The sequence below is a fragment of the Cynocephalus volans genome, chromosome 17 (assembly GCF_027409185.1).
Source record: "Cynocephalus volans isolate mCynVol1 chromosome 17, mCynVol1.pri, whole genome shotgun sequence".
Lineage (NCBI taxonomy): Eukaryota > Metazoa > Chordata > Mammalia > Dermoptera > Cynocephalidae > Cynocephalus > Cynocephalus volans.
Window position 1 is genome coordinate 25,768,588 of NC_084476.1, and position 17,108 is coordinate 25,785,695.

At 37.2% G+C, this 17,108-nt stretch overlaps 1 protein-coding gene across 5 annotated transcripts in view; it reads left to right on the forward strand.

Annotated features, from left to right (window-relative positions):
• Positions 1 to 17,108, forward strand: part of LPAR1 (lysophosphatidic acid receptor 1) — a 137,079-nt gene that overhangs the window by 77,897 nt on the left and 42,074 nt on the right. For all 5 annotated transcript variants that reach the window (XM_063082196.1, XM_063082192.1, XM_063082194.1 and 2 more), the window contains one exon: positions 7,588 to 8,335. In XM_063082196.1, coding sequence (XP_062938266.1) covers positions 7,588 to 8,335 — 748 coding nt within the window. The remainder of the gene's footprint in view (positions 1 to 7,587; positions 8,336 to 17,108) is intronic.

The window sequence follows — 17,108 nt, forward strand, 5'->3', positions numbered from 1 at the left end:
GCATCTAAAAAGACTAAAAAGACTGTTTATTATATTTTATCCAGCACGTCTTAGTGTCTTTATTTTTTTAAATTCCTTCCTTTGATGACTGACACAGAATTCTCTCTTTGGAAAGTTGACAAGTATGATGGTGTGTACCTTTTTTTGGCCTGGTAGACAATAACAAAAAGTATTTTCATTGACTTACAATTCATTATATTTTCCAGTTTCTTTTTACATATGTGAACATCACATATTAATGTATGTTCTTGCTTTATAAGAAGTATCACTTTATGTACTTTTCAAGATAAGCCTTTTGAAATTTAGTAGTCGCATATTCTTCAGTAATTGTAGAGATTCTAGCTTTAAATCGTTTTTAGTTTGTATCAGCATTGTTTTGTGGCCTATTTTCTAGTTCTGGTGGCAAAATGTCCCACTTTTCTTGTTTTTCATTTGAGGCTCTGAGAAGGGTGAGAACTATTTTTCTTGTTAGTAGAAATTTTCTGGCATTCAATTGTAGGCTGTCTCTTTTCTAATCTTTTTGGCGGGGGAGATAATATGTTGAAAGTGTGATTATTTTAGATCTCAGAACTAGAATTGAAAAAGGTTTTAGAGATCATTCCTACCTTTACTTGCGAATGAGAAAATTGAGATCAGAGCAGTTGTGGAACCCATTAAAGACCAACTTAGTTGGTGAGCATCAGAATCAGCAAGAGCCCTGGCTAGCCAAGGCCACAAATCAGGTCTTCACCCCACTCCAATGTCGTGCTTTAATAGAAGTAGAAACCACACTGGCTTGATTTATATCTTATTATTGGTCCTTTATCCAGCATAGATTAACATCTCTTTTAAAGTATGTCAGTAGAGTACATATTTACATTCTTATCTAAATACTTACTAAATCACATAGGTTTATTACAGATACTTGTCTGTGAGTGTATGCCAACTGTTCCCTTTTCCTCTCGCTAATGAACATGTAATTGCCTTTGAGGAGATTAAAAAACTCATCAGGTGGACTGTAAGTGTTGCTACCGCAGGCACTCAGGTGTGTCATTTTGTCACCCCTTGAAGGCATAGTGCATGCCACGCCCATACCTGGCATAACACATATGTTTGTGAATGTGTGAGTGAATGAGTAAAGTGCATAATAAAGATGGACACCATATGTGCCTCTTTGGAGTGTAGGCTTGGCAGATTTGTTATGACTCTTTCTGAGATCACATGATAGAGTAAGGTTAAATTTCTGAGATGTGGAACATCTGCTCTGTGGAGCAGCCAGTGACAGCTATGACCCTCTACCCCTATCATCTCAACATAAAGCAATCGGCAGATGAGAAAAGGGCATGAATGTGGACTTTTCAGCCTTGAAGACAATTTAATTTTGGAATAATGCTATCTTATCTATAATTTTGTTTCTTGGGCAGGGCAAAATTCTGTAATTTCTCTTACTACAGAGAAATTTCTAATTATAGTGATTTGAAATTTAGAATAATAAACAAAAGTGCTTGTTGGGTTTTGTTGGAGTATATTTTTGTTTATCCCTAAATTTCTTGCAGTAGATATTAGTTACTTTCTAAAATAAAAAAGAATATCATTTGTAATCTTACCTGTCTAAATTTTACAAAATTGTCATTCTGTGCATTTTTTATCCTTTCCTCTTATTTTTTTCTCCATTTTCCTCCAGTAATATGAAAAGTCATCATCCAATTTACTTTATTCATTATTGAATTGGTGGTTTTGAATCAGCATAGTTAAATTTATTTTTCAAAATTATTGCCACAATTTAAATAATATTTTTGATTCTTACCTGAGTAATAAGAGAAAATTAATATGCGTTTACATTCTGGTCCCCTTGAAGTTTTTATTGATACAGTAAATGATTTTAATCCCACGTTAGAATTGAATTATTATTTTTATAATAGGTATAACTTCTGTCAAAAATTACTCTTGATATTAACTTTAAGTTTTATAACCATATGAGGAACAATTACTTAGAGTCATGTTTTGTGGGTTTTAGTGCTTGCTGCTAATGTTTTTATTCATATATGTGTGTGTGTGTGTGTGTGTGTGTGTGTAACTTTTCTCATGACACTTGTATGTGTACTTTCTTTAGGAAGCAGGTATACTCTGCCTCATGTGAAAACATCAGTATAGTTGGTGTGGAATTCGTGGATCTCAAACATTTTCTCCACATTATGGAGATTTTGTTCACTTGGGTCCTGTCCTTAGGAATTCTACATCAAGTTTAAGGATATCCTGTTTCTGCTCTCTTTAAATATTTGATTTGTTTGCTTTTTGTTTATTTTTTTCCTCTATACTCTTAGAATTTTTCTTTATCCTTGAGATTCCAAAATCTCATCAAGCTATAGCTACATTTTATTTGCTTTTAATTAACTTTGTTTTGTAATTTATATCCACTTAAACCAGTAATGTAAGGTCTTTCCTAAGTAATAACTTTTCTGTTTGGAGATGTGTTTCATCAGCCTTGTCCTAGTCTTTCTTGGATCCCTCGTATAGCTAGTTTTTTTTTCCTATATGTGAAAAACTCATTTTTTCCCCTATTTCCTCCTTTCCTTTTGTTCTTATTGTCTTCGATCCTCTACTCTGAGCACTGGGTGAATTTCTTAAGTCTTCCATTGCCACTCAGTTTTCTAAAATTTTTATACTTCATTTTATTGCCTGCATTGCTGTTTTAATTCCAAAATTGTTTTTCAATTTGTTCTGCTAGGCACAATAATGGCTTCCAAAGATATTCATTACCTAATCCCCAGAATCTGTAATTATGCTACTTTATGTGGCAAAAGGGATTTTTCAGATGTGATTCAGTTAAGGATTTTGAGATGGGGAGATTAGCCTAGATTGTCCGGCTCAGTGTAATAACAAGGTTTCTTAAATGTGGAAGAGGGAGGCAGAAGAGTCAGTGTCAGAGTGATGAAATGTGAGAAAGACTTGACCGGCCATTACTGGTTTTTGACGATGGAAGGGGGCCATGAGCCAAGGAATGTGGCAGCACCTAGAGGTTGGGCAAGACGAAACAGATACTGCCCTAGAGCCTCTGGAAAGGAACACAGTCCTGCCAACACCTTGATTTTAGTCCAGTGAAACCCATTTTGGACTTCTGACCTCCAGGACTATGAGATAAATTTGTATGTTTAAGCTGTTAAATTCATAGAAATTAGTTATAGCAGCAACAGGAAAATAAATACACTATCCATGTAGTTTTTACTGATTTTTTTTTTTTTTTTTGGACTTCGTAATGGCTTGTTCTATCTTTAATTCTAGTACCCTAACAAAGCACATTGAAAACAGAAATAGCCTATATTTTAATTTTTTTCTTTTTTCCTCTCTCTCTCTTTTTTCCTCATTTTGTTTGAGAACTTTTTTTTTCTGTTTGCTGTATCATTATGGCCATGACAAACTTATTGGCTTGTAGTTAAATCAGAGTCTCTGTGAGCTTGATGGTGGGTTTCCTGCCTGAGTCTGTAGGGTCCTGAAGAAGTAAAAACCCATTCATGCTGCCCTTCTGACTGCTGTTGGAGTTCTTTCCAGGTCTTCTCCACTCATTCTGCAGACCTCCTGCTTTTTGCAGAAGATAGAAGAGATTTAATTTTACTTTCAATTCAGTCCTATTGCAGTAAATCTAATTGAACTTCCTTTTACTTTTTTCCAGGTATATTATACCCTTCCTATTTTTAATTTCTGGTATATTTTCTACTCTTTCAATATCCAGCTGGTAATTTTTATGAAATACAGTGTTCTTACCCAGAGTCCTCTTAGTATGGAATTTTATATCAGAAATAGACCTTATGTATTAATTAGTTCAATTTCCTCATTTTACAGATGATAAAACTGAGGTTCAAAAAAATCATATGTTATTAAATGTGCACAGTTTTTATGTCATCACAACTCAATTTCCAGGAGAAAAGAAATGGCATAGGACTGGCTCACATGCTGTTTGGTGACTCAACACATGGGATACCATTAGTGAAATTTGTACTTTTAAATTTTGTCTTTAACTAGATAGTTTTCCTATGTGGGAAGGGCTAAGAAGGAAGCTGCATGTATCCCTGTTTGACTTTGTTGGTAACTGGTGTTCAGAAGCTGAAATGCTGTAAAATAATACATGCTTGATATTTGGTTTAAAAATTTCTCTTTGTACAGAGGAAGTAAATGATTACAGGGTTAATGGAAAGAACAGGGTTTTGCATTTATATTTATCATTTTATATATCCTCTGCAGAAAGGAAACTTGGAAAGTGTTAACATTTTTGGTGTTATCTTTAACTTATTAATGAAACCAATATGTATTTTGTATCTAATCCATCTAACAATGGGATGCTATACAACAGTGAACAAGAAAGCTGGAATCTGTGCCGTCCTAGGGTTTCTAGCCTACTGGAGGAGTGATCAACAGATAACTAAGCAATTATTAAACAGTGTATTAAGTGTTGTCATACGGAACTGTGATGGGAAATACTTTGCCCAGACTTAGGAATGTATGGGGAGAACGACTAGAATACAATTTCAACTGACAAAAATAGCACTCAAAATGTTGTCCCTGAGCCAGGAATTGATATTACCCGGGGCCCCACCTCAGATATACTGAATCAGGAGTTCTTGGGCTATGGACAACAATCTGTTTTGCAAACCCTTCAGATGATTCTGATGTAGGAAACGACTGTTCTCACTGACGCTGAGACCCAGAGGTAAGAGAGAGCTCAGCATGTTAAAGAGAGCTAAAGCGGAGAGTTTGAAGTCGTTAATAGCCTGAGTTGAGACTAGAGAGGTAGGTCTAGCCTGATAAGATGGTTGATGAGTTTAGGTTTTTATCTTAGGTGCACTTGTAAGCCATCAAAGCATATTCAGTAGAGGAACAGCTTGGTTAACTGTGTCTTTTAGAAAGATCACTAGAGATCAGAGCTGGGTAGAAAGAACAATGTAGGAACAGCCAAGGTTCTTGACATAGTGGGAAGGGATGAGACTCAGAGCCTTTGACTGGCAAAGGACACACCTTTTCTGCTGCAGCAGAAAGGAGGAAAGGATGGATTATTGAACAAGTAAATTTTTATTTTTGCTGGGAGAAAAGTGAGGGAATTCCCCCACTGATTTCTATTTTCCTCTGTCTGAAAACTGCTGAGGAAGAGAGGGAAGATGGGCCTCAAACTTGAGAATGATAGAGAAGTTTAAAATTGTCATTGTGCAGTATATATATGGAGTAATAATTAAGAGGGAACCAAACTGCCATGTGATATTGAAGTCCCAGTTGAGGATAGATATCACAAATTTATACTCGGATCAATCTGCAGATGTGTTGATTTTCTCTAGCATTTCTCAGAAGCCTTAGTCTACATGTGGAAGTAGCAACAAACTGGATTCATCCAAGACTGATGTTATTCTAATATATTTTTTTGGAAGTACAGTGGGGCAAGGAGATTAAAAGAGAAAGCCCTCTGCTCCCTCATCTAAAAGTTCAAAAGTTCAATAAACTCTGAAAATGAAAGATTTTTTCATAACTCATTTCGTGGCAAAACTTCTCTGAATGAATTGATATGAGGCTATTTATAGCCTTCACTTATCAAATGTAAGATATATGTCATATGTTTGCTTCACGGAGTAATGTGTGTATTTATAGAGTGCTGCCCCAATTCTGCTGGGGATATGACATCATTATCTGGGATATGAATGGTATAACTGTTCCTAAAACCAGAAAAAAATCTGAAGTCTGAAGGACACCTGACCCCAGTATCTTCAAGAAGAGATTGTGTTCCTGTGTTAGCATTAAAGACATTGATGTAATATACTGTGGAATAAGCTGGAAAAGAGAATAAGGGGAAGGTGAGGAGGGTAATCCATTGTGGAAAAAGGTATAGGAGTCAAGGAGATAGATAACTTCAGAGAACTGAAGTATTTGAGGATCAGATGAGAAAATTTGCAGAATAGAAGATTGTGATGAGTAATTAGAATGTCTTAATTATTTCCAAAGGGAGACAGTTCTGAGTTGTAACAAAGTCCAGGGTGTGACCATGGGTGTGGGCAGCTGAGTTGTAATGGAATAAAAAGTCATTAGAGATGAGGTCAAGAAAATGAGAGGCAGGAAAATTAGATGAATTACCCAGAGTAATGGCAAAATATGGGGTGGAATGGATCATACAAGCCAAGTTCTCCAGTCGCCAAGGGGTGAGGCGCTGTGGAAGGTACATAATATACCAAGATGTGTAGGTCAAGGTCTTCACTATTCCCCCAGAGTATGATCTCTTGAAGAAACTGACAGCTAAAGAGATAAATAATCATACATGTTAAGTGTAATGTTCAAAGTGTGATCTAAAGGCTGTTACAGTTTAGAGGAGGGAAGAGACTTTAGATGTCTGAGCAGGTCAGAAGACTACCCGACCGATCATTAAGTGTTTCACACTGTTTTTGATATTTTCAGTGTTTGGTAAACATTTATGCACAATGTATAGATATTCAGTAGAATATGTGATCAAAAATAGTGGTTAAAACTGTCATATTTGCTACGTAATTTATTAAAAGCAAAGCAAGATAAAAAGAAAAAACGTGAACTGTCTTCAAGAAATACTTTTTAATTCTAGGAGTCTCAGATAAACTTAAGGCTTCGGGGAGAGTGATTTATATTATATGATATATAATTTTCTGGTTTTTCCTTTGTTGCTTTTTATGTTTTAATAGTTTTATTGACTACCTATATTCTATTTGAAACTAACTTCATCCTTTCAGGACTTACGTGAAAGTATAAATAATAAGCAAATATATTCTAATCAATGATGTTGAAAAATAAGTAAATGTGTTACATATCACTCCTCATTTAAAAAAATATACTTAATCTAATCTGAGTATATTTTACTTCTTGTAGAGCAGTGTCAAAGTGTCAGCTGCTGTTTGGAGGTTACGTTAGGTACTCTGAAAAGAAAAAAATTCTCAAATGTCATAGACTGATGAATGCTATTCTGGGTATAAGGAGTCTTGGGGGTAGGCAGTGCTGACCACAGGAATGTTGACCAGCAAATGTTGGCTTTGGGCAAAGAACCTTAGATGCATAGTGACCTCTTAGAAATGTCAGGACTGGTGGTCCTTGTGGGAACCTGAGTTGTAAAGTGTTTGTCACAGATCATACTATGTGAGAATAGAAATGCAGAATAATAGGGCAATGATACCCTGTCTATAAACCCACTGTTTACAGATTCCCTAAATAACAGGTCAAAATAGATTTCACTATGCTAAATATTCCAATTGCAATGTTGTGCAAAATTTTCATCTGTCTTATGTATTTTAAGCAAGATTCTTGGGCCATGTGGCTTTTCTAGTAGACTTCATGACATAAAACTGCCAAGCAGAGACCTTGTCATTTGTTTAACTCCAACTGTCTTTAATCTTGAGGACAGTAGCACTGTGAGAAATCTTGGGGTTTCCACATAATCATAGAATGTTATGCAGGGTCAGATTTTTAAATTCTTTGCTTTTGTTTTTCTTTCACATTTATGATAGAATTCTTGTATTTTTCTATACATCTTTAAATTTAAATCTGTGGTTTCTTTTCTTCTCTCTCTCTCTCTTTTTTTTTTTTCATCATCTTTCCTCCTTTTTCTTTTAGTTCACAGCCATGAATGAACCACAGTGCTTCTACAATGAATCCATCGCCTTCTTTTATAACCGGAGTGGAAAGCATCTTGCTACAGAATGGAACACAGTCAGCAAGCTGGTGATGGGACTTGGGATCACTGTCTGTATCTTCATCATGTTGGCCAACCTCCTGGTCATGGTGGCCATCTATGTGAACCGCCGCTTCCATTTTCCTATTTATTACTTAATGGCTAATCTGGCTGCTGCAGACTTCTTTGCTGGCTTGGCCTACTTCTACCTAATGTTCAACACAGGACCCAATACTCGGAGACTGACTGTTAGCACATGGCTCCTCCGGCACGGCCTCATTGACACAAGCCTGACGGCATCTGTGGCCAACTTACTGGCTATTGCAATCGAGAGGCACATTACAGTTTTCCGCATGCAGCTGCACACACGGATGAGCAACCGGCGGGTGGTGGTGGTCATTGTGGTCATCTGGACAATGGCCATTGTTATGGGTGCTATACCCAGTGTGGGCTGGAACTGTATCTGTGATATTGAAAATTGTTCCAACATGGCACCCCTTTACAGTGACTCTTACTTAGTCTTCTGGGCCATTTTCAACTTGGTAACCTTTGTGGTAATGGTGGTTCTTTATGCTCACATCTTTGGCTATGTTCGCCAGAGGACTATGAGAATGTCTCGGCATAGTTCTGGACCCCGGCGGAATCGGGATACCATGATGAGTCTTCTGAAGACTGTGGTCATTGTGCTTGGTAAGTTTGGTCTTGACTCTAATTTATTTTATGGATTCTCAATGTCTTAATATAAACCACATTAGTTTAAGATAGTGGTAAACAACAGTATAAGTATTCACCAGGTATATATGCAGGAATTGCAAGAGAATGAGGCACTTTCATATTAAACATCTGTGACAAAGTCAGCTTGTCAGTCTTTCTACAATTACATAATTGGCTTTGGGGAAATAGGGGTCTCAGTGGTGTAGTATAAATGATGCGGATATGAAAGTTGCCATTGAAGAGACTGGCTATCTAGTATTGAAAATACCAGAATAACCCGTCAAATTTATTTAACTTTTGTAAGGTTTTTTTACAGTCCAAATTGTGGAGCTTTTGCCTGTGGTCTCTGTATTACGGATTTCAGATAGAAAGTGCTTTTTTGTAATATGAATATGTTCTCATAAGTAGTTATTTCTACTAGTCTATTTTTGAGTAAGTTATCTTTGCATTCTGTAATTGTTATTACATTGTAGGTAAGTATATCAAGATTTTGTATAGATTTACTGAACAAAACAGATTGGAGTTAATGATATTCTGTGACAGTCATCTTCATGAAAACATTTTTCTTCATTAATTTTCTGCTTGTAGTAATGGAAGTTATATTTCAAGGTGAAGAGCAAAATTTTATTCTTTTTGTAGACTCGAATAACTTTTGCCTTTAGATAAGTACTTTTTTTCCTGGATGAAAAACTCATGGTAGTGACCAGGAGAAATATATTTATTCATTTATGTACTCAGAAAATAGTGAAAGAGCACCTAATAAGTTTTAGATTCTATGCTGGCCCCTGGAGATATAGCCACTAAAAGGACAGACAGAACATTTCTTTTGGAGTTTTGAGTGCCTATCTTAAAGGTCACTCAGTGAGAATTTGTTTAATTATATATTCTACACTGACTATATTCAGGTTAATATTTGATCACAATTTTTAAATCTTTGAAAAAACCTTTTATCATTTCATCTTTACCCGTAGAAATTCAGTGGAAAGTTTCTATAATTCTCTTTGCTACAATTTCTAAAGCAGTATTGAGTGAATGTAACCTGAGGTTATGTGGCTTCTCTGAAACTCTGGAAATTACATGAATTTTAGTCACTGGAAGGTGATAGAACCCTAATTATCTCTTAATTAGCATTCTGGTTCATGCATTGGTCCCAGCTCTTTTGGTCAGGGCGAATGCATCATGATGATTGTTTCTGGCTATCCTGATTGTGACTCTCATAGACCCAAAAGAATGAGAACTAGGCCTTGTAATTGCTGACTTAACTAATATCCTGCCTTACTAACTGAACACTCAGATAATATCCCCACTGGGGACCCCATCACCTTGTATGTGAGATTGTCTTATTTTATCCAATGAAGCTTAATAGAAGGATAGAAATGGCTTCCCTGTATGATTAATTAGCAACAAGACCTTGGGCATACCTGTGCCACAAGGACATATTTTCTGTTATATGAGGAAACACATGTTAGTTTACCCATGAAAGCTATTTTCGCATGAAATTAAATGAGACATTTTACTTCTGTATTGATGCAAATTTTTGTTTATTTACTGATGATTGAGGGTCGACACTTATTGTTATGTGTGTGCTTTCTCTATTACGACATTAAAGCGCTTCTTAGAGTTCGTAGAACCATCAGCAGTAAATGGCTACTAAACTTGGACTATGAACCTGCCAAGTTCTTGTTTTAATTTTGAACTCTGTGCATATCTAGCATATTTCTGAGTGCAGTATGCTTAATGTTTCATGTAAAATTAACTTTCATGCCTCATTGGGTTATTTTGCAGTTTGAGATCATTATTTTGAGGGCTACACTTTCAGCATACATCTACCCTGAATGCCCCTTTCCCATCCACCATCACTACACAAACCCCAAACTTGGAAATAACAGAAATAAGGTTGCTCTCTGAGATTTGAACTGGTAGACTCCACAAAGACTGTATGCAGTTAACTATCTCTGGAATAAGTAGCATTATTTCTATAGCTGTGAGATGGGAGAAGTTTAAGAACATGGAAAACTCCAATCAGGGGGATAGGTGAAGAAATTTGGTGAGGCAAGGTGGAAATGTGATTGTAATATAGGAAGCAGAAATTAAATTAATGGACCATAGTCTTTTTGTGAAAAACAGTGAGAATAGGAGAATGGGTAGGGGAGTAGTTGAAAAGCTTAGAATAAGAATTCACAATCCTAAACATTCAGATGTTTGTTGAGGTGATGCCTAATGCCATTCATACAATATACTCCCTGCTTGGATTATAAGTGTTCATCCCTGTGTAGGCATGTTTATATGAAAGAGATGTGTTGGTTTTGTAAGAACAAGAATTCTTGTCCACTTGAAGCTCTTTTCAACGTAAGTTAGTCTATTGACCATCTGGTGGGTTTTTTTTTAATGTTTGTTTGTGCACATTTGGTTTTTAATATCTGTCTTTTCTGCCAGATTGTCAGCTTTGTAAGGGCAGGCAGGAATTGTAATGATTTGCCATCTTTTTCTCCACATTGCCTGTCACAATTATCTGGCACAAAATAGGTGTACAACAAATAATTGTTGAATAAATGAATGTGATGACAAAACCAGGTTTCTGAGCCTTCAAAACTGAGGACTAGAAAGAACCATAGTGAGTTCAGTACAGTAAATGCTACTTTATTCGGCTGTGTGGGAGCCAAACCTCGCTACGTTCCTATTACATTCTGTGCCTTCCAATCAAAATACTACAGCTTGGAAAATGACTGGCTACAATGGGTGCTCAGTAAATAATATGTTTGTTTTACTTTCATTTATTCTGGGGATGATTACTGTTTCGTTAACTGCATGGAAAACCTTCAGTTTCCATTTTCACTACATCAAAATGACCTCTGGGTTTTTAGACCTGTTCAGTCTTCATGATCAAGTGAAGGATTTATTGGTCAACAAGCTGAATTCCTGGGAATCAACTTAAAATAAAGGCATCTTTGAGATTTAGGATGGTAATACCAGTAGCAGGTAGTTAAGCATGAGGTTGTATATAAGCTGCTTTTGAGTGAATGTGAATTTTAATAATTTTTATTTGTCAAATGTTTATGTAGCATTAGTCATGTGCCCAGCACTACTCTACATTGGCAATTAGTATTTGTAAATAATAACCCTATGTACCATTATCTATTTGTTATCCTCATTTTCCAGATGGTGAAAACTAAGGAACAGAGAGGTTGGGTAACTTGCCCAAGCTCACACAGCTAGTAAATACAGGAGCTGAGATTCAAACTCAGTCATTTGGGTTCTAGAGCCCTTGAGTTTTTCAGCTCTATGCTATCCTGCTTCTCTGTAACAAAAACAACTAGAAGCACATGCTCTATTTTGTTATAATGTTTGAACAGCAGTGTGCTATTAAATCGAAATATCGTGATCCCATTTGTTTCCGGTGATACTGCCTTGAGCTGCCTGTGCTTGTTCCCCTGTGCAGAGAAAGCTTTGAGGGAGCGTTTCTTTCTTCTTTTGCTTCTGATGACGCTCACGACTCTCATTTCGTCTGCCTCTTTCCACTGTTTGGTGTCGCAGCATCAGTAGCTGACTGCTTCTGATGAGGGAGTGTTTTGTTCAAGGTGCAGTTAATTGGAGGGTTCATTGTCCTGGCATGAAGTCATGTAATCCCTCCCTAGCCTTGAATTCTCCCTACTTGACATTTACCGAGAATTCCTTTTGAGTCTGTTCCACTGTTGAATCAAAGTGGCAGTCAAGATGTTCTTCCTTACTTGACCACAGTCTGTCTTGAGTTGTAAGTCCTCTCCTTTCCAGCTCTGTTCATTGGGATGACACTTCTGTTGGGGATAATTAGAAAAGAGAACAACCAGAATTTGGGAAGAAAAATTCATGGTGAAGGTGTGGAGTATTTTACGTCTGAGCCCTGGGAGGGACTCAAAGTAAAATAAATACAGATGGGGCTTATCTCTTTGAGGAAGAAGAGTGAGACTGTGTTTTTCTAGTTTGATCTGTTTTGGCTGGAAATGATCCCATTGGAGCTAAATTACCTCTTATTACCTACTCTGTGCCAGGGTCAGTAATACTTTATGTGTTATTTGTAACCCTACACCAAGGAAAGTTACATTTCCCCCCATGTTACATTGAAAGAACCAAGTTAAGATAGGGAAGTAAGTTGTCTAAGATTTTTTTTTTTTTTTTTTTTTAAATTAGAGGCAGAACTAGAATTCAGCTGTAGGATAGTTGTAGGCCATGCCCTTCCATCACAGGACACTGACTCTCCATGTACCATACCAGAGACTGTTACCAGTGGTGATCACAGTGGTGGGAGCCAGAAAAGTGTAAGCCCAGTTTTCTTGTTTACTCTGATGAAAGATAATTTGGCCAATATCCTGTTAACAAATCTTTAGGTACTTCTCTTTTCAGTTTAATTCAACAATTGCTTAGAGAGAAAGAGAGGGAGAAGGAAAATTCTTTGCAGAGCTTATGGTGTAGTAGAGGAGACTTAGGAAGGCTGCAGAGTAGTTGTGCAGAGTGATTCCCGGAGGAAGCAGTGTTGAGCTGAGTCTCGATGGATGTGGAGGATCTTGCCATACTGTAGCGTGGAGGTGGAGAAGCTGAGCAATAACGTGAGCAATGGCTGTCACTTTTGAGAAACTGAAAATAGTCAGGTGTGATTAGCATGCGGTAGGTATGCCGGATAGAGGTTTGACCAAAGGGTCCAAGTCTTTATAACCTAAGGAGTTGGGCTTCTGTCCAAGGAATGAAAGATGCTACAATTTCCCCCAAGATAAAATAAATTACCAGTTCCTTATAGGTAGGGTAATCATATAACTTATCATTCAAATTGAGACACTTTTGGAAACAGGCACTAACTAGGACACTGGGACAACAGGCGTAAACCAAGACTGTTCTGGGCGACCCAGGATGTATGGTCTTCCTCCTCCTAGGCTTTGCTTTCTGTTTATTTATTTACATTCTTTCTAGCTTCTCTTTCGGCTTTTCAGATGCAGAGCTCAGCACTGAACTTGTTTCACTTTATAAAAATGGTAAAGAAGAAATTTGTTTTTAAGGCAAGGTCTGTCCAGATTATGAATTTTTGAGCTTGAAAGGGTCCTTAAAAATCACACCATCCAACTCTCTTGTACCAATGAAGAGATCAAAGCTCCCAAGTTAATTGAGATTTAGGTCTGAGTTAGCTCATGACCCAAACCAGGATCCAGGTTTCCTGACTTCCACTAAGGTGCTGTTTTTACTGCTTGTGACTCCACCTTGTTCAGTCCCATCCACACTTTCCGTCATCTTCTTTCTCGTGAGTATCAGCATGTGTTTACGTGGCTAGCCAGGACTAGGTGTAAACATTGTGGCTATAAAGGTAACTGGCCCCCACAGAAAGGGTCTCTTTGAATTTGGCTTCATTATAAACAACTGGCAATCTCTGTAATGAAGCTCTGACAAAAATCATCTGAAGCTGAATTGCTTGCACATCAGGTTGTTTTACACATATTCATATCCTTTTAGCTTTCTTCATAGTAGCATTGTGTTACTGTTTTTCATCCGGCTTGGGTTTTTATAAAGTTTGTGCTTTACCGTGTGTGTGTGTGTGTGTGTGTGTGTTCTCACTTATATTCATTGAGGCAGAATGCCTCTGGGATCTACACTTCACTCTGGCATTAACTGAGTGATTCTGGGCAAGTTACTTTCTCTTTGCATTAATTTCTCTGTGCCTTCATCTGTAGAATGATGTTGCCAAGTTGATTTCCAAGATTATTTAAGGTTCTATTTATTATTCTATAAATAAAATTACAAGGACAGTGACTACTGTGGATCAACCATCTAGAGCTTTTTAATGGGAAACTTAGAAATGGAATTGGAACAAAAGCAAGGGACTGTGATTCCTCTCTGGATAAGTGGTATTTCACCTTTTAAAATAATTACTTTTAGATGCATTATCCCTCATTAAAGAGAGTGGTGCATTTATAGAGGATCATCCCAGAGAAATTGATTTTAGGGGTTTACTTTCCTGTGGGGAGTTATGTGGCAGGAAAGGAAGGCATCCCAGTTGGTCTTGTTGCTAGGGGAAGGGAGTGGACACAGAGTCTCTTATTCCCTGGCCGCAGGTGACCAGCCACACATCCTGTTGCTCTGAAGAGGAATTAAAGCTCCCTCAAGTCTCCTCAGGTCTCAGTGGCATCCTTGTGAAGGCCTCTTTGAGGAAGAACCTGAGAGAATGTTCATGAGAGCCTTGATTGTTTGGCCAGCCACTTGGCTGGCTTGGCACCATGGGTGGTGGCAGGAAAGACACCCTGCAGGAGTCCCACAGCGATGACCAGACCCCAAACCCTGGGCTCAGGTCAAAAGAGAAAACAACCTTCAAACACCAGCTCTTTATATCCATTTGTTGCCCATCTCCATTCAAATATTTTTACTCAGAAGAAACTTTTACATAGAAACAAAAACCAAAAATACCACAGGAACCTAACAGAGTTCCTTTTGAGGGGTGGACAGAGAAGCTGGAGCATGAAGCTCTTTCTTATTTTAGATCTGATGACAGTGATTCAAACCTCATCTAGCAGACTCCTATCTGCCCAAATATGAATGTTGCAAAGTCACTTGTCCTTGTCATTAAAGGCAATTAATGATGTAGAGGTTCCTTAAATGAATTGTAGTGCCCACTGGAAATCACTGTTGCCTAGGGGTTGAGAGTTTAGATTTGGAGTAAGATAGGCCAGAGTTTGAAGTTCGAATCCTGATTCCATACCCCAAGTAAATGATTTAACCTCTCTGAGCCTCAGTTTTAGAATTAATAAAATAAGAAAATAAATAAATAAAATAAGAAAAGTAGGACTTTTCTTATCAAATGGTTGTGAGCATTAGATGAACTGATTTATGTAAAGCACTTAGGACAGTGTCTCGCTTACAGAAAACACAAAATGGTAGCAAATATTAATGCTACCCTTAGATCCGGTCCCTATGAGCATCCCTTCCCCCCTTTTGTCTTTTCCTCTCTTTGTGACACACCTACATGCATGCCTACCCACACAGCAAATCCACGTACAAGAAAGGATTTGCTGTTTGCAATGGTGCTTCATTTCTGTGACACACAAGTACTATTGTGTTTTGGCAGCTGTTGGCTTTAATAATAGGCTGTAAGTTTTATTCTGAACGGTCTTTGCTTTTCCAAAGATATGTCTTTACTGCAGCATTGTCTATACTGTATTCATTAACTTCAACCCTATGTATGAAAAGTCCTATTGCCATCATAGGAAATGGTAATTTTGACTGGCTAACTTTCTAGAGATGATTAAGTGGTTCTAGTTACTAAAATTAATTTTGGAATGGAATAGTCTACTTTATTAGTATCTGTTAGACAGTCATTAGCTCCTTCAAGTGGATCTGCAATACTAAAGGCACAGCTGGCAGCCCAGGCATCATTTAGGGCACCGCTCTGGTTCCTTTGATCAGCAGTGGAGGGCTATGTCTGGCATCGGTGGAAGAAATGGCAAGTGGATGAAGTCATCAGACTTATCACTTTTCTCCAGCTGGTAGCAAACTTACAGTGTGACCACCTGTGAATCCTTCAGCGTGGGCTTCATCACCGTTCTCCTAGAAAGAAAAGGATATTCAACTCCTCTTCTAATCTCTCCCTGTTACCTCATGAATCTCTTTGGAGGACCCTGGCTGTTCCCTGATGGCAAGGCTTTATTTTATTTCCCAGCACCTCAAAGAGGGCCCGGCACTTAGCAAACTTTATAAACTTTAGATGTTTGTTGAATGACTAGATGAAATATACCTTTTATTCTGGACTGGGAGTTTTACAGGTTGCCTACTTACAACAGAAATATACCTGTGTAACTTGTCTGTGAGCTTGACACTGTTTCACAATAAAATATTTTCCTTTCAAAAAAAAGAAAAAGAAAGAAATATACCTTTGTAGCCTGAAATTTAATATTTGATGATGAATCTTATTCAAAGAGACATTTATCATAAGGTAGTTATAATAAAGCTGTTCTACATCTTGCCTATCAACAGTTTTTAGGCTAAATTTCATTGTGAGCTTGTTACTAATAGTTTGTTTTGTCAACCAACATGTATTGAAAGTCTTCTAGGCCCTTTAATCAGGAGTAAGGATTCAAAGACCAATGAAAATATGGACTCTGCTCCATATTTTACTAAAGTGAGTAGATAATGACAGATAATTTAAGTAAATGCAATATAGTGTGGTAAATAAACAATATAATATGATAAATAAAACATGCAAGGTGCTATGGGAATGCTGTATTTTGACTGGACAATGTCAGGAAAGACTTCAAGTTGAAAGTGATATGGAAATTACACCTTAGGTTATACAGCGGTTGCCAAGTAAACCCAGGCAATGGAATTATTTCTGTTAAATATTCTTTACACTTTAATTGAATGGAATTTTCTGTCATTTTCCTTATATATTGTAATTATTATGTCACTTAGATATGACAGCCCATGCACATCTCATATAAATCCCTGAGAGAGGAAGGAAAAGCTTTCATAATTATCAGACAACATTTGCCTATAATTTGTTTTGCGTGCATTTTGCCCTAGTATAATACATTCATTTTTTGAGTTGACCAAAGGTAGAAGATTAACATTATCACATTAGTTATGAAGTAGATGGGTTTTGAATGGTTACTGACCCAAAAGGAAAGAGATGAATTTCTTATTGTGCAAATTAACATCCTCTGGAAAGTAAGAAGGGCTGTCTAGTGACGTGTGTGTTTCAGGAACTGAAAGAGCGTTGCCAGGAAAAGGTGACACCTTC